The 18,214-nt window shown below is 30.4% G+C and overlaps 3 protein-coding genes across 3 annotated transcripts; 2 read left to right on the top strand and 1 right to left on the bottom strand.

The window, feature by feature from the left end:
• The first annotated feature begins 5,654 nt into the window (after positions 1-5,654).
• On the top strand, positions 5,655-8,156 carry LOC107027091 (homeobox-leucine zipper protein HAT4-like). The gene is made up of 4 exons (XM_015228262.2): positions 5,655-5,990; positions 6,211-6,521; positions 6,610-6,689; positions 7,498-8,156. The coding sequence occupies exons 1-4, from the start codon at positions 5,840-5,842 to the stop codon at positions 7,793-7,795; spliced, it is 840 nt and encodes a 279-aa protein (XP_015083748.1). The 5' UTR covers positions 5,655-5,839; the 3' UTR covers positions 7,796-8,156.
• A 2,306-nt stretch (positions 8,157-10,462) lies between these two features.
• On the bottom strand, positions 10,463-12,575 carry LOC107027094. Its single transcript, XM_015228266.2, has 2 exons — positions 10,937-12,575; positions 10,463-10,776 (listed from the first exon to the last, which is right to left on the bottom strand). The coding sequence occupies exons 1-2, from the start codon at positions 12,407-12,409 to the stop codon at positions 10,768-10,770; spliced, it is 1,482 nt and encodes a 493-aa protein (XP_015083752.1). The 5' UTR covers positions 12,410-12,575; the 3' UTR covers positions 10,463-10,767.
• A 3,010-nt stretch (positions 12,576-15,585) lies between these two features.
• Positions 15,586-17,698, top strand: LOC107027297 (pentatricopeptide repeat-containing protein At5g47360). The gene has a single exon (XM_015228473.2). It carries the CDS (start codon positions 15,678-15,680, stop codon positions 17,121-17,123), a length of 1,446 nt encoding a protein of 481 aa, XP_015083959.1. The 5' UTR covers positions 15,586-15,677; the 3' UTR covers positions 17,124-17,698.
• Positions 17,699-18,214: the final 516 nt, after the last annotated feature.

Below are 18,214 nucleotides of genomic sequence, written 5' to 3'. Positions count from 1 at the left end.
ATTAAGGAAACACTAATGATTAGGTCATGTTTAATGGCTTCTAGCTTGTTGAACTTCACGTGGACAGACACCTCCCATAATTGCTAAATTCCAAAGCAAAATGGAAATAATCAAATAATTATGTCATTAATTACTACTAGGGGTTCAACAACATGCATATTACACGCCTGGATTTTAGGATACCACACGCTCATTTTGTCTAAATTATTCAACTCCGTTCGTATTTTTGTATAACACATAAACGTGCTCTTCTATTTGATTTCAACTTATATCGGACATGAACGAAGGTGACGTTCTATATGAAACATTTCTGTTTAACAGGGCGGTCTATGTATATTATATCATGTAGGATAAGTGTATGTTTATTTGTTTAAATTTATAGAAATTGAAATGTATATTTGTAGACATACAAAGTAGGAAGACATATATGACAGTTGAAATCAAGATAAAATAATATATTTCTCTACATATTTTGCCTTTATATTTCTTGATCCCGGCCCCATTGATGTCGTGAGAAGAGTTTAATTTTGAAAATTCCCTATGTCTCACTAGATTTTTTTTAATTATATATTAACGTCAACTAAAAATCAAACGAAGAAAGTATTATTTTAAAAAGAAAATGAATGTGTGACTAATTAGATGAATTTTCAATATTTTTAGGAAGAAATAAATCTCTTCTCTTTGAATTTTCATTAGTGTGGTCAATTTTTATTTTATTTAAAAAAATAGTAGGCGTTTTAGCTAAATCTTTTTCAAAAACTATGTTATTTAGAAATTGATGAGCTAGAATTATAGACTGAAAAGTGAACTAACTTATTTTCTAAATTTGTATTAATACAATTGTCACTATTATTTTTTTTTTGTTAAATTTTTATTTTTACTTCTTCTTTCAGTCACAACGAAAATGAAAAAAGAAAAAGAAAATGAAAATAGGAAATTGTGGTTGAAGAACACGCGCGAGAACATCACGTGAGAAAGGTTAAGGATTAGCAGAGGAGTTCAAATGATTGTAGGTAGAGTTCTTGTCGGGTAATAGGGAGACAAGAGGACACGCACGAGCTGTATGGGAAGTGCGACCCCACCAATTATGCTTTCTTGTTACTCCGTCTATCTCGATTTATGTGATACAATTCGTTTTCGTATATTTATTTAAGAATGTAAAATATATACTTGTAAACTACGTAGAACTATTACAAGTCACTATAATAAATAATTCTAAATATATAAAAAACAATTAAAAAATTATAATCAAATATAAATTTGATTAATCTAAAAATCTGAAATGTATTATATAAATTGGGACAGAACTTAATCGTCTATTTTTATTCATTCTTATTTTAAAAATTGATGTATATTTACTTAGTATAGGAAAATTTTAATTTATAACTTTCTTCACATTCATAATATGAGATAATAATAATACTCCTTTATTAATTAATTGAATTGTTGAGGTGTTTTTACACTTTGTAAGAAAATAAGATTAAGATATAAATTAGGCATAATTTAGTATCAAATTTAAATTAGAATAACTAAATATTAATTAATAACTAATTTCAAATAATTAATGAAGTGTAAAATTAAAAAATATCTAAAAGTAATCTAAAAAATTAAACAATTTAATTCATATTAAAATAATATCTTAGTAATTTAATTAATTTGAAATGAAGAAAATAATAAAAAATTTGAGTGATTAATTGTGGAATAATTTATTTCTTGATTTTGTAAAATTTTAATAAATTTCTTAAGAGGTAAGTTAATAAAATAAAATCCATATTTTTGCTTTATTAAAAAAAAAAAAGGAAATGGAGTGATACGTGAAACCACGTGTCTACCAGCACGACATGGTTGGGGTATGAAGCACGTGAGTTCTGGGATTTTAAGGGTGTTTTACTTTCTTTGACCCACGTGATCACCACCCTTCCTTGTCTCCCACCCCCGCTACCCCCTCGTCCCATAAATAAGAAGCGAATTCAGAATTTTCAATAAAGGGTTCAAAATTTGAAATAATGACACATGAAATAGTTGAAGAAAATGACATTTATTATATAAATTTAAAAAATTTTAACCATATAAGAGATAATATACTTTTTATTAACGGAGAGTTCGAATAAATCCCTAAAGAAAAGATGGCTCCATACTTATTTGATTATGCAAGTATTAGTAAGTCGATAAACTATGACTACGAGTGAATTTATATTTTATTTCATGTACATATTAGGTATGTAAGAATTGATTATTTCACCTTCTATATAAGGCATACATTACTTTATAATTTATATTTTATTCAAATCTAAGTTATTCAATCTTTAGATTATAAATTAGGATATTTTATTTCACTTTTCCAATTGAAATACAAAATTTCATCATATCAATTTTTAGAAGTACAAAAATTGACTCCTTTTCTCATCAACTCATGTATTTAAGTGACAAAAACATGTGAATTGGTTTAATTATTTATAGAGTGAAATGTCTATTTCTTGATACAACATTTCGTTTTTTGCTTCAATGGCCACATCCATCTTAGTTGTCCCTAATTGCGACCTTTGTTCTATAAACTCATAAGGATGTCAAATTATTTGATTGAGACTTTCTAGCAAACTCTAATATATGGTTCCATAAAGTTGCCTTAGTATGTACAATTATTGGTCACATATAGTTATATTGGCCCCTCAATTTAAGTAGTTCACTTACTAGCACTTGTAGATTCATTTGGTAGTATATCTCATTATACCACCAAATATATTTATTACGTAGTAAATCAATACTTATATATCCTCGATCAGATGTATCAAATTAAATCTTTTTAAAATATAAGACAATTTTATTTAATCAGAAGTCATAAAAAAAATAATTTTTATAGGTTGATTTCAAAGAACATATATTTTAATTAAGTTATAAGATTGATTGATGATGTAAAAATTATTTACATAATATGATTATTAAATGAGTACAAAATTTCTTTTCACAAAGAAATGACTAGAGAGTGGAGCCTTAAGGAGATGGTTGTAGGGACAAATTCAAATGGGCAAATGGCAATTGAAGTTGGGTATGTTGGCCAAGAAAAAAAGGTGTCTATTAATTGCAATCATATATTAATTTACCAATGTGCATTTCCCTTTCATTATTATTCATTTGATTTGCACCATTATTGGCTATTTGTTTTAATCTTATTGGGCAAGGATATTGTTGCACATAATTCATTTCATATCCTCTAGTGCTTGTGGGTCATTTTCTTGTTTTCTATGGGTGTTCCTAGCATCTTTTTTAACCAATTATAATTATGGGGTCAAATATTGTGTTTTATTTTCGATTACATTTCAATCGATTTATAAATAATTGTAAAATAATATAGTTAGAGTTTTTAAGAAGTAAATTTTTAAAAAAATAAAAAATAAACGTACGAAAGAATTAAGGAAATTCATTATGTACTATACGTCGTTCGAATAACATATACAATGTAGTTTCGTCTTTTGTTTGTCCCTCTCATCAAAGAGATAGATTTGGTCCGAGTCGATTTCAAATGTTAGCTCATGAATATAGGACTATCCAACGCTTTATACGGAGATCATTTATTATTTTTTCATTCAATGTGTGACTCTTGAACATCGAGTCCGTGCTTGACATCTTATGAGCCAATAATTTAATATAGGACCAAGATTGGTACATAATAGTTGGGATGGACCATGCTATGCTACAATGTCAAGAAATGGATCTTGAAGCTAGCTAATCTAATCTTAGGGTTCTCATCTCGATCTGATGTGTGATAAGTTTCATTAACACTTCATCCCACTAAATCCTTGTTCATATATTTTTTATCGAATATTTCACTATCTGATCCGATGATGTACATCAGACTCAACGAGTATAACCCTAATATCGTATAAAAAAATCATGACTTTTACTTTAAAATTGATCAAGTAGAATAAAACAGGAATTTTACATTTAATTTTTTGCTTGTTAAATAAACAAAAAATAAAGGTTGCACGGGTATAAAAGAACTTAACCATGTGATGTATGAAAAAGAAATATTTCCAAATAAATCATAAGACCTAAATAAAGTCGATTCTTTTTCTTTTTTTAGCAGAAAAAGAAGCCCTTTTACCCAGGTCACAGAAAAAGATAAAAAGAAAAAAACTTGAAAAAAAAAAAAATGAAAAGAAGTGGAAAAAGATATTCAATCAGCCAATACCATTAAATGGTTTTGTTTGATACCGGTCAATGGTCAAACACTAGAGGATTGTTAAAAAAGAGAACATACTCCTACTATTATCTTTTCGGTTTATTTTTAATTATCATAATTTATTTTTTAAAATTAAATTATTAAAATTTTAAATTTCATTTTACGATATACAATTTCATAATTGATATTAAAAATTTATTATTTATATTATTTTTTGTATAGTTTTTAAATATCTATTTTTGATATAAAATATTAAATTAATATACTTTAACTTTAATTTTAAAAACTAGACAAATGACTTTTAAAAAGCGTAAAATAACAATTTATAAGTAGATGGAGGAAGTATTACTTTACCTCTATTTTTATTTGTTCATTATACACTTTTATTTTTTTTATTATATTAAAAAATAAATGTATATTTTAATTGATCACATAGTTTTTAATTTTATATTACTACATCTGTCCCTAATTACTTGTTAAATTTTTTTTTATTATTTGTCAATTTTTAAATTGACACATTTATTAAGAAAATTTTTTATTGGCATAACGAGTTTGTTATTTACATCTATTAATTATAAAGTTAAAATTTCTTTTCAAAAGATTTTAAATTTTTCAAAGTAATTAATTAAAGATATAACAGGTAAAAAAATTCTATAGAATACTCAATTAGAAACTAGATATATTTAATCAAAACAAAAATTAGTTTGAACATGTAAAAAAAATATTCTAATAAAATGAAAAAAGAAAACATTAAATACACATACTCCAAAGTCCCAAACACATCATTGAGAACAAAACTTTCTTCTATTATCATTGATTATTTGCATCTTCTTCCTTTCACATTTACCACAGCCATAAATAACAATTCAAGTGTCTCTTGGGAACAAGGAATGGGTCCTCTCTTCCTAAAGAAAAGTAAAAAAAATGGAGGTAATTATTTAGAGGAGGCAAAAGTTATGATTTGTGATAATTGGTACCCCTTCTCTGACACTCCTTTGTCATCATTTGACCATTTGTGCAATAACCCACTACTACTATTCAACTATTCACGTGAGTTCTGATAGAATGATCGAGATTTCTCTATTATGTTTAAATAAATTTTTTTAAATAAAAATCATTTTATTAGAAATGTTTGATTGTAGAAATAAATTTTCCAATTTGTGATTTTAAATTCAATGAACTCCATATTTTACATATAAATATTTGATATAGAATGGGAAAAAATATGCTCTTCGTCTCATTTTTATATGATATAATTTGATCAGACACAGAATTTAAGAATTTTTTTTTTTTCAAAAAACTTTAATCTAAGAGGAGTGATAGATATCATTTTGTATATAAAGATAACTAAAAAGAAAAATAAATCGTATAAATTGTGACAGACGGAGTGGTTTTTTTAAAATAATTTTATTAAAAGTAAAAAGGGGAAAATTTTTGCATTGTATCCTTTCTATATAAGTCCTCCTCATTTGCACTTCCTACTCATATCACTCTCCAAAGTTTCTTATCTTTTTTTTCTCTCTAAATCAACAACTCCCCATTAATTCTCCTCATCTTTCTTACCTGAAAAAAATAAATAAATTCTTTTCACATCACTGCTCTTTTTTTTAGCTCTATTTTTCTTCAAGAAATCTAAAAAAAAAAAAAAAGCAAACAAAAATGATGGTTGAAAAAGAAGATTTGGGGTTAAGCCTTAGCCTTAGTTTTCCAGATAACAATAATAACAACAAGAAGAATACTCAGATCAATCTTTCACCTTTCAATCTCATTCAAAAAACTGCTTGGAGTGATTCCTTATTCCCTTCTTCAGGTAATTAATTTTATATCTCTACATTTTACTTTCAGATCTGATTGAAATCTCGTGCATTAAGCTTTCGTTATGCGGTATTCAAGTAAAGGGTCGGGCCATGGGCTTTTTCCAAGGCCCAAATAAAAAAGGATGTTTATTTTTTACGTGAACATTACCATCGCTATCATGTGTAATTATTTTTTAAAGTGATCGAATTGCGTAAATATTTTTTTTTTTACAGATCGGAACATTGAGACATGTAGAGTGGAGACGAGGACTTTTTTGAAGGGAATAGATGTGAATCGGCTGCCGGCGACGGGAGACGCCGACGAAGAAGCCGGCGTTTCGTCGCCGAACAGTACGATTTCGAGTGTGAGTGGAAATAAGAGAAGTGAAAGAGAAGCTAATAATTGTGATCAAGAGGAACATGAAATGGAAAGAGGTGGTTCTGATGAAGAAGATGGAGAAACTTCTAGAAAGAAATTAAGGCTATCAAAAGACCAATCTGCCATTCTTGAAGAAAGTTTCAAAGAACACAACACACTCAATCCAGTAAGTTTGATAAAAAAAAATTTGTTTTTGAGGGGTATTTTGGTCATTGTATGTTTTTGCTTACAGATTTGTTTTTTTTTATGTGTAGAAACAAAAGCTGGCTTTGGCTAAAAGACTGGGATTAAGGCCTAGGCAAGTTGAGGTGTGGTTTCAGAATAGGAGGGCAAGGTGAGATATTTTAGTAATTTTGTATTCTTTTCAAGGGTATTTATGGTATTTTATTTCACTGCTATAATTATAATAAGAACAATGATCATCATGATTATTGAAAATGATAGGAGTGATAATAATAATAATAATGACTTAAAGATTAAAACAGCATGTCTCATGTGAGTGTATGAGACCAAATCATATGCTATTTTGGTCTTTAGTTAGACATTTAGGAACCCCACAATGAGAAATTGTCTCCTCATCATACTTTATTGATTGGCTCCATTCTATTGGTCCATCACAATTCACAATTATGAATCGTTTAATATGCGGGATAAGATGAAATATTATTGAATTAGGATAAAATTTTATATAGTCAATCAAACATGTACTTTGGATCTTGAATATTCAACTTTATTCCACTTTCCAAATAAGATGAATTAGTTCAAGAATTATAATCTCAAATAATTTAATACGTAGATAAAGAGATCCTTAGTATTATTATTTCTAGAAGTGATCAATAGTAAATTAAGTTGTTGGAGTCACACATATCTAGATCCATTCGAAATTTAGCGTCTAACAAAGAATTTTTATATTATCAGATCAGTAAAAGAATTATTCACGTTAAGTGTTACAAATTATTACTTCAATTTAGCCACTTTTATGTACACTAACATCTCAATTAAGTACATGTAAAAGGTCCACACATGACAACTAAGCTATGTTGCTTGAATTATCTTACACAAGTATGACAATATTTTTAGATCGTTAGACCTACGTATTTGTTTCGTTCTTTTTCTTATGGAGATTTGATTTTTGTAAACAGGACAAAGTTGAAGCAAACAGAAGTTGACTGTGAGTTCTTGAAAAGATGTTGTGAGAATTTGACAGAGGAAAACCGGAGATTACAAAAAGAAGTTCAAGAGTTGAGGGCATTAAAGCTTTCACCTCAATTCTACATGCAAATGACCCCTCCCACCACCCTCACCATGTGCCCTTCATGTGAGCGTGTCGCGGGCCCACCGTCATCCTCATCTGGGCCCACATCCACTCCAATGGGCCAGGCCCAACCCAGGCCCATGCCATTTAACCTATGGGCCAATGCACTACATCCTAGATCATGATTTTGCAAGAAGGGCAATTTGGTCAAATGAAAGTGACAAGACAAACTTGTAATAGAGTACCATAATGTTTTGTGTATGAAAAATATGAATTTTTATGGTCTAAGATATGGTTGTTGGGACTTGAGAATGGGGGATTTGGTGGGTCAAAGAATCTTTGATTTCTATTATTGATGATGACTATATCTTTTTCTTGTATTTACAAATTAGGGTTACTATATTTGGTAGTAAGTACTAATAGTTTGCTTTTTCCCCCCATTTTGAGGTTATTGGTAGGGTAAGAGGAAAAGGACTATTTAGATGTAAAGTTATGAAGGATATCAACTATTTTTGTTATAGATTTACTTGCACAAGTTTTAAAGTTTGTCTTTTGATCATATCTTTGTATTTCTAACTTTTTGCTAATTGCTTGTCCTATCAAATAACTTTCCTTAGTTGCTAAGTTATAAATCAAAAAGAGAATATGTTAACTATTAATGGTGTAGTTTTATAAGTGGAGTTTGAACTATATTAACATGTACATAAATTTTAGTTATATTAGATTGAAATTATTTTTAATAGACCTTTCGCTCAAAATATAAGTAACATTGTGAAATTAAAATAGAAGAGACAACGTCCTAAGAACAACATTTTTTTGCTTGGTTCATCAAGTTCAGTGTCTTGAAGCTGTTTCTTGTTCCTTTGTCATTGTCTAGTCATTAGGAATATAAAATAGTTTCTAATGATTGCTTGAATAGTTAAACAATATTTTATATCACAATTATGTATACTTGTGATATCTTGTATAAGTAGGAAAATGATAACTCAGAAGTTAGAACTATGAAAAATAGGTAATAAGGATTATTTCATTCTTTTAAGTATACGATACAGAATATTGTTTTGCCGTAAAGTCAGTATGAATAAGATTTTTCCGATACGATTAAGATTTATCGAACTTTAGAGCATAGAAAATAAAATTATAAATTGGAGTGTGATGATCACATAACAAGTCATCATAGCGTAATCAGTACATAATGTGCAATTATAGTCCACAAAAAGGCCCAAGACGTTAGTTTGCATAGATAGCCAATTTGGGTGGAAGTTATTTAACATGTAGCCATAAGTCATAACTATTAAAAGCTTTAATCGCTTCAGACCTATGAGACTGAAGTTTAATTCTTTTTTTCATCTACTGTTATAAAATCTAGACTTGCAAATATGAAGTTAGCCTATTATATTGTTTATGCGGACAAACTTCATATATACATTTTTGTATGAAGTTTGGCTATTTAATTAATTTTATTCATAATATCTCAATTTAATTATTCTAAAATAATATACTTCCTTCGTTCTTATATTTAAAATAGATGTTTTAAATTACAATTGTTTTGTAGTAATATAGGGAAAACACTTGGGGTGGATAGGGTGAGGAGTGAGGGGTTGGGGTGGCAAGCGGTAGATCCAATCAATCTCGCGATGAAGAGAAATTTTTTGATGTTGAAATATATCATGATGACAAGTATTCAATTTATTCGGTAAACTATTCAGAGTATTTACATAATTCTTCATAAAAAACTTTTTTATTTTTTTGATCTTTTGATAATTCGAACTTATAATCTTACAATTATAGGCGGAGAAATGATATTTAACACTTGAGCAATGTTGCCTACCTCTTTAGTTATATAACACAAAAAGAGGAAAAGTGCTTCCGAAGTCTTAATTCATGCTACAAATATTGCTATTATAAAATATTATGAGTATTACTGAAAAACCAGTTTATTCGAAAGTCGTGTAAATTGCAATAATAATAACAATAACACATTATCGAATAATTCCATATAGTATAATTTAATCTGAAGAAAATAGAATATACGTAGATAGTACTCTGTCTTTGGAATAGCTAGACCAATAGACCCTCATCTAAATTGTGTTTTAAAATCCTCTAATAATAAAGTAGCAACTTGAAATGATGTTAGATTATGATAATGGGACACATAAGCTATATTAAGTGCAAATCAAATTGATATACAAATTTGTTATCAGTAAAAATCCATTCTTTTCCAGATATTACAGAATAGAGTATTAGTATAAATTTAAAGGATTTTAGTTATATATATCGACACTATAAGTACAATTAACCCTTGCTTTGGTTATCGTTAGGAGTGGACATTTGGTTTTTCGATTTGATTTAATCAAATTTTAGTTCAAATCTTCGGTATTTGATTTTAAAAAAGTGTGCATCATATTTCAAATCAAACTAAATCGGTTCGGTTCGTTCGATTTTTTCTACTTCGGTTCAATTTAATTCGGTATTTTTAAATTGGTTTCCTGGTATGAATAAAAATAAAGAGAGAGTATGATAAAGTAACAATTATTGTTCACTTCACACTTCAAACTTCAAAGTAACAACTAACAATCTAACAATAAAAGGTAAGAACATCAATTTGTTGTTCACACTTCAAAGTAATAACATAAAATGATAAAATCATAAAGTAAAAATTAGAAAGTACAAACACCAAGTTGCAGCTCAAACTTAAATTGAATTGAGTTTTGTTTTGTTTAGACTTTATGGCTTTAGGGTTTACTAATTTGTCGTTCAGATTTTTGCTATTTAAGTTTAGGCTTTAAATATAAAAATTGAAATGAGCCAAGTAAAGTTAAAAATTAAGTAATATAATAAATATTTTAAAATTTATTTAATAAAACTTCGGACCGTAGTTTCAGAACCCTTACACCAAACTCCAAACCAAACCGAAAAAAAGAATCGAAACCAAAATTTTTCAATTCGATTCGGTTTTCTGGTATTTATGCCCACCCCTAGTTATCGTACTATTTGCTTTTCTCCGTCATATGTTTTCTTCACTATATAGTATTCACTTTCATGCTGATTTTGATATGTTTTACCTGTTCCAAGAGTCTATCGAAAATAACTTTCTCTACTTCCACTCGGAGTAAGACTGCATACACATCACTCTTCCCAGACGTGGTTGTTGTTGTTAAGAAAGCTGGGATAATGAAAAGATTTTCATTCCAGATATTGTCATCATAAGAAGCCTCATAGTTAACAAATGAATTATAGTAGATGAGGCAGAGATAATTAATTACAATATGCTAAAAATCTCTGTATAACAGAAAACTCAAATAAGTATAATTAGGTTATCTTACAAGGTTTCTTGTAGTTTGCCCTGCTGATCTTCTTATGGATTCAATTCTCTGAAGCCTAATTTGCTCCCTAAACTTGGCGATAAACTCATCAGCTTTCTTATCAACATCTGGTCCTTCATGATCACTCTGAGTTTCAGTTTCTGTTTTCTCCGCGTTTTCTTCAAAGTAATCATAATCTTCACTACCACTCTCTGAGTCCTCTTGATCACTTTCCACAAGGAATTTCTCAACATATTCTTTCTTCTCTTCATTTGGGAATTCCATAAATCTTGATCTTGTCGAAAAGTTGTAACTTTCATGCATCATTTTATCAGTTGTTCCTATAAATGCTTCTTCAGGACATGTGAATTCTTTTGTTCCAATGAATGGCCTCAACTCTGTTGTTGTTGCTGAATATGCTTTTCTTGGTGTTTGGACCTTTTCACCCATTGGCACACTCCTTATGCTTCTCCTCAATTCCTTATCAGATGATATTACATTGTCATTTGTAACACTAGAGGTTGATCTCATCTTATAGAAGAAATGTGGTGGTGGTGGTGGTGGCGGTGGTGGTGGAGGTGGAGGAGGATTCGATTTACGAAAGCTTTTCTTTCTCACTACATCTTCATTAACAATCTTGGATTGTGATTCTGGTGAAAAGGACAATTTTCTTGATTGTGAAGGAGAAAGAGTTCTTGGTGAAGAGGAATTATTTGAGTTATTACTATTCTTAGGTAATCTAAAAGATTGAGACCTTAAAGAAAAAGGTTCAATCTTTTTAACTAAATCACCATCTTCTTTCATTTCCATGTTTCTTGCTGATCTTGATCGCCATGGAATAGGCGATGGACGAACAACATTTTCCTCTAAACTCTCCACCAATTTCTTAGGACTTGACACTAAAAAATCCCCATTTCTTGATTTTGAACTTAATCCATTACTTTCTCCCGAATGATCATCAAGAACACGCGATTTCAAGCTTCGAATAGGTAAAAGAAGAGGCTTTTCGCCAATTCTTGAATTAGTAGCTCTCTGTGCATTAAGGCTATGGTTTTCTACTACAACAGGATTTTTACCTCTATGGTACTGATTATTCCAAGTTTGAACTTTGTTTTCATCATGATTATCGGTATCATCATCATCGAAAACAGATGAGACATGAAGTAATCCTGATACATAGGATTGAGCATTATCAAACTTTGTGTTATGTTGTTCCTTGTCTGTTTCATCACTTTTTTTGCTAAAAAGTCCATATGAAACAGCTATGCCAACAAATATAAGCTGAAGAACTTCCCAACTTCTTGTTTGAAGAGTTTGGTTGATGAAATCAGGAGCTTCTGAGGTGAAAAGTGGAAGCACAACAAGAAAAATCACAAGAAGTGAAGCTTTGAAGAGAAAATGGTTATAAAACTTAGTATGTTTTGCATGGTTTTGTGGAACTTCAGTGTCTTTTTTCTGTTTTTTTGAGGTGTTAGGAGATGTGTTGTCTCCCATTGAAGAAAAAAAGAGGAAGTTTTGGTTTGTCTTTGGATGTTGTTTTATGTTGCAAAATGTGAAAAGAAGATGAGATGATGGATGAGGAGAAGTCTTAATGCTAAGGAAAAGTATAGAGAGAGTGATGAAGAAAGTTTTTGGAATGAGTGATTTGATTTCAAGCTATATGCTTTAATTTCTTTTATCTTTAAAAAGATTCCACTGTTATGACATTCTTGTCCTCCTATTTTGTCAATTCACCACTATGTGAAAATGCTACGAAATACTCTTACTGTCGACCGCCCAAACTCATGACACATATTATCTGCTTTGGATCAACCAGTCTTACAAATTTATCCTTTGAGCCACGTCAAATTTATAAAATTCAATTTGAAATTCGCCTAAGATATCATATGTATCATTTCTTCAGAAACTGTCAGTCCTGCTCCCACTCTAGTGGTTAAGCTCCGTTTTCTACATCACACTTATTGAATAACTTTTTTTAAAATAAAATACTCATTGTTGTTGATAAGTAATAGTAGAGTTTCTTTTTGAGTAGTTTTGCACTATTAACATCACATATTATTATTATTATTTTTTGGAGGGGGGGGGTGTTGAAGGGTATTTTGGGAATAGAGAAAAATGAGGGGACCAAGAGGTTGCGTGGGGAATGGTTAGGATTCTTCCTTTTGGAATGGGTACGCTAGCTTTGTATGTGGGAATTGGGATATGATGAGTTTTTTGCATTAAACTTTAATTTGGAAGGCTATGCTTTTCTTTCTATATTGTCTACCCTCCCCACTTTCATCTAATATTAACTTTGTTTGGAGTTTATGCTCTATGCTTTTTAAGGACCACCAAGTGACAAAATTGGTGATCCATCGTTTAAATATTATTATTTGAAAACAAAAAGGTATTTAATTCATTAATTAATTTGTTGCCCCACCAAGAAAATATTTGCTATGCCCTATTTGTTTTTAGTAATAGAGTTATCTGATATTTATTCTATCAAAAAGTCGCATGAGAAATAGATAATGTCGTATCAGTTAAATTTAACATCACTTGCATCAATAATCAGATAGATTATGTACTTGTTATACACATATTATACATGTTATTCATTGTCTATTTTTTATTTAAGTGAATGGGTTGGTATTTAGAAATTCTTTCTTATTCCTTCTTCTTTTTTCATTCTTGATTATTATTATTATTATATATGAGTGTAATATCAAGAGATTTAGACAATATTCTTAGAGGTTTAATGCATGATGTCCATTTCTTAATGTGAATGCAAGGTATTTTGTCTTCTTAATAGTTGTTGTATTCCATGCTATCTTATTATTCTTTTGTAAAAAGCTTTATCATTTTGATGCAATACCAAGTCATCAATATATCTACAGCTTGATATATGATTCTAGATAGAGTTCCAAGATTCCCTAGGTCAGACTATAATAAAAGAGATATTTAATAATAATAAAATATTTTTTAATAATAATATTTGTTATCGTAACTGAGTTAATAATTTTATATTTAAAGTATCGCTAAATATAAGTAACAATAATTATATTTTTATCGATAAATAACTGTCCCAAATAGTGGTATTTTGATTTGTATTTTCTAGAACATAAACATATATGATTTTTTTTAGTGTTCCAACTTTCAACATATAAATAAATAATAATTAAGCTAAGATTTTGGTGGTGAGGAATAAGTTGAATAATGGTCTTATTTTGCATGTTACCTCAGTTGACATATACTTTCCACACAAGCTAATCCATTTTCATGATAATTCTGAGTAAAAGAAAAGTATGTATAGCCTTGCCACAATTAGTTTTGTCCCCTATTACCAATGACTAGCATACATTTGGATTGAATATGAAATTTTTGATTTAATAATTTTTATGATCTCGAATTAAAAGTTATAAAGTATTCACGATAAATTAGTTGACTTAATGTATAAATTCCCCATTTACATTATAATCATCCAGATAAAATATTTATACAAGCAATAAAGTATATGTGACGACATTATTTATGTATTTGGTATGAAAAAAGATGTTTTAATTAATCCGAATTGCTATTATATATGCCTTTCTTCAAGTTGTCCATCAATTTTGTAATTAAGAATCTTTAAGAAAGGGTTATTTTGATTCTTCAGAGGGTAATTAGGAGAAATCAAAAGTTAATGGGAGATTATCTCTTTGATTAAAGGTAAAAAAATTCAAAAGATATGTGCCATTAACAACATGTTAACGTATCAGATTCTATCTTAATCAAACCTCCTTTTCAACTTTGAATTGTACAACAACCCTCTTTACAAATCCTCATTGTGTGTATTGTCCCCACTTTTTTTTTTCTTCAAAAAAAGATAATCTTTTCCCTTCAATCTTTCGATATTATACTCCGTTCATTTTATACTATCTTTTTAATTATAATTTTTCGTGTGAGGGGTTTAAAACCACAATATAATATCGAGTTAATATCTTATATGGTCACTCAACTATCTACATGAATAGTATATGTGTATATCGAGTTAATATCATAAAAGAGTAAAGGTGATTTTTGAATCATTTGATCGTACTCTAAAAATATGTATAATATGTGTAACAAGTCACTCAACTATTTACTATTCTCTTTAAATTACCTTTAATTATATTTTTTCATGTATAATATGTTTAGTTGTTTATCCTAAATATTTATATAAGATATATATAAAAAAATCATAATAAATTAATCTATTTGTATATTGACAAGCGAAATATACAAACAGAGTTCCTGAAAATTCCTAAATATATAAATACATAATATGTATATACTTATCCTATTTGTATATTCACAAGCGAAATATAAAAATGACAGAAATATACAGCCGCAACTTTCATAGCAAACAAAATTATAACTAAGGAGCGCAATTATCGAAACTATAGCTATAGAGCTTTATTATGTTTGCTATTTCTGAAATATTTCTTTTTTTATAATACCAATTACAAACAATTTTAAATGATCAGATTCGATCCATTAGGCCCCGGTTGTACTCACAAGCCCAAATCTAGCTGAAATGGAATATTTGGGCCCAAATCTGGCCCATATTGTTTTCTTCGGCCGCTAACTTACGCCTCCCCAATCTCTTCCCAAGTACGGCAGTTTCCGGCGTCTTTCCTATCGGTGCCTCTTTCTCCGGCGAAAAAACAAGTTACAGGTTCCCGTCTTCATTTCTATTGCTCTATCATTCCATATATTTCAATTTTCTCGCAGTTCAAAATACAGCATATCTAGAATTCATTTTCTTATGAGAAAAATTATGTTTCTTCCATCAATTTCTCGCCTATTCGCCGATACTAAATCACTCAATAAACCAATTTTTTCACTCAAATTGGTACATTTAGTCAGCACTTCTTCATCATCAGCTGGAGAATACTTAAGTCATTTGCTGAAAAATAAAAATGTATCGGGTATGGAGAGAACATTGAGCTCAGTTAGGTCTAAGCTAGATGCTCGATGTGTTGATGAAGTATTGGAGAAATGCGCTGTTGATGATCCCCAAATGTGTCTGAGATTCTTCATTTGGGCTGGTCTTCAATCCAGCTATAGACATAGTAGCTACATGTACAGTAGAGCTTATAAACTGCTTGGAGTGGATCGTAAGCCGCAAGTTATTCGAGATGCAATTGAGGCTTATAGGCTGCATAAATATGTCACAAGTGCTAAGATGTTTAAAGTTGTGTTGAATTTGTGTAGAGAGGGAAAAGATGCAATCTTGGGCTTGTGGGTGTTGAGGAAAATGAAAGAGTTGAATTGTCGCCCGGATACGATTATGTATAATGTAGTTATTCGATTATTATGTGAGAAGGGAGATATGGATGAAGCAATGGGTTTGATGAGAGAGATGGACCTGATTGATGTTCATCCTGATATGATCACCTATGTTGTGATGATTAAGGGGTTGTCTGAGGTGGGTAGGTTGGAAGAAGCTTGTGGATTAACCAAAGCTATGAGGGAACATGGATGTATACCAAATACGGTTACCTATTCAGCTCTTCTTGATGGGATTTGTAGGTTCGGGAGTTTGGAAAGGGCACTTGAGTTATTGAGAGAAATGGAAAAAGATGGTGGGCAGTGTAAGCCTAACGTCGTTACATATACTACCGTGGTTCAAAATTTTGTTGAGAAATGTCAGTCAATTGAGGCATTAAGTATTTTGGACCAAATGATGGATTTTGGGTGTAAACCAAATAGGGTACTTATCTCTACTTTGATTTACGGTCTTTGCAAAGAGGGGCATGTGGAGGAAGCTCATAAGATCATTGACAGAGTAGCTAAAAGTGGTATTTCATATGATTCTTGCTATAGCTCTTTAGTTTTATCGTTATTTCGGATTGGAAAAGTCGAGGAGGCAGAAATGTTTTTTAGGAGAATGTTGACTGGTGGCCTAAAGCCTGATAGCTACACCTCAAGCACAATAATACGATGGCTTTGTCAGCAAAATCGGATACTTGATGGATATCACTTGATTGAGCAGTCTGCAAGTGTATCTTCTATAGATTCTGATATTTATTCTATTCTTATGGCTGGACTATGCGATGCAAATCATCTTGCGGAAGCTGCTAGTCTTGCTCATCTGATGGTCGAGAAAAGAATTCAGCTCAAAGGTCCTTCTGTTAAGAATGTAATTGGATGTCTTAGACGTTGTGGGAAAGAAGATTTAGCTTCAAGTATTGGTAACGTTAAGAGCTGATGAATGTTGCGATTACATTAATATGTTGATCCTACTTAAGCACCAAAAGGGTGCCCTCGTCAGTTATATGGAATATTCCACACTGTTAGTTGTTGAGGCTATGCATGAGCGGGTTTAGTGCTTGTTCTTCCCTTATATTCCTCTATATTAGTCCTCACATTGTTCATTTCTTCGTTCGGTGCTTTCGATCAAGCCGTATATACAGAATTGAACTTTCCCTACTATTCATTTTACTGGGACTTTGAACGCTGTGCATTGGAAGTGAATCAGTCTAAAAAGTTGACGAAAATCCAATGATCTTTCACCAGAATCACTCTGTGTGAATGAATGTGAAGAGGAGGAGTTCTTGAATCTGATAAGAAGGAAAAGAGGCAAATGGGATTTCAATAATTAAAGGAAAAATATCTCTGTGTACACTTCATTAGTTTAGCCCATGTTACTGCTTGAACAGTTGGTACTTGACTTATGTAATATGAGTTCTGGGTAAGAATTGTCTCTCACTTCCAAAATTTGATGACATTCAAGCATGAATGTTCTCATTTGCAATAATCAGATGTGCTGCTGGCTATTACCTATAGTTTTCCTCAATTACCTGATAATAGTGTTAACACAATTTGCTGTTTCGTTTTTCAGATATAATTCTTGTCACTAGATGATCTTTTTCGAGATTTTCTGCTTCAAGTATTGTTTGCATCTATTGATAAAGCAAGAACTTTAGTCTAGTATTCAGGATTTGAACAATGGATATTATTGGATCAATGTTTTCTCATTTCAAAATAAGTTCTTTGAAACTCTCTGAACTTTCTGTTTGATGCCAACATGTAGCAGGAGAACCATCGGATAAAGGCTTCTTCACCAACTAATGGTTTAGTACATTGCTTCATATGCGTCCTAGCTCGAATGCCTCTCATGCCTTTTCAATCGAGCTCATTGCAATGTGCTTGTTGTATTGGTAAAATCAGTCAAAAAAATCGAGCCAAACCCATCAATGACCGGACCAAGGAGTGAAGTCCAACTCATAAGAGTCCCAATGTCCGGTGTGCGATCAAAAAGTTAGTGCTCAAGTGGAAGACTAGAAAGGATTTGAAACC

This window comes from Solanum pennellii, chromosome 8, assembly GCF_001406875.1.
Source record: "Solanum pennellii chromosome 8, SPENNV200".
In the NCBI taxonomy this organism is placed as follows: domain Eukaryota; kingdom Viridiplantae; phylum Streptophyta; class Magnoliopsida; order Solanales; family Solanaceae; genus Solanum; species Solanum pennellii.
This window is presented reverse-complemented; position numbering and strand designations above follow the sequence as displayed.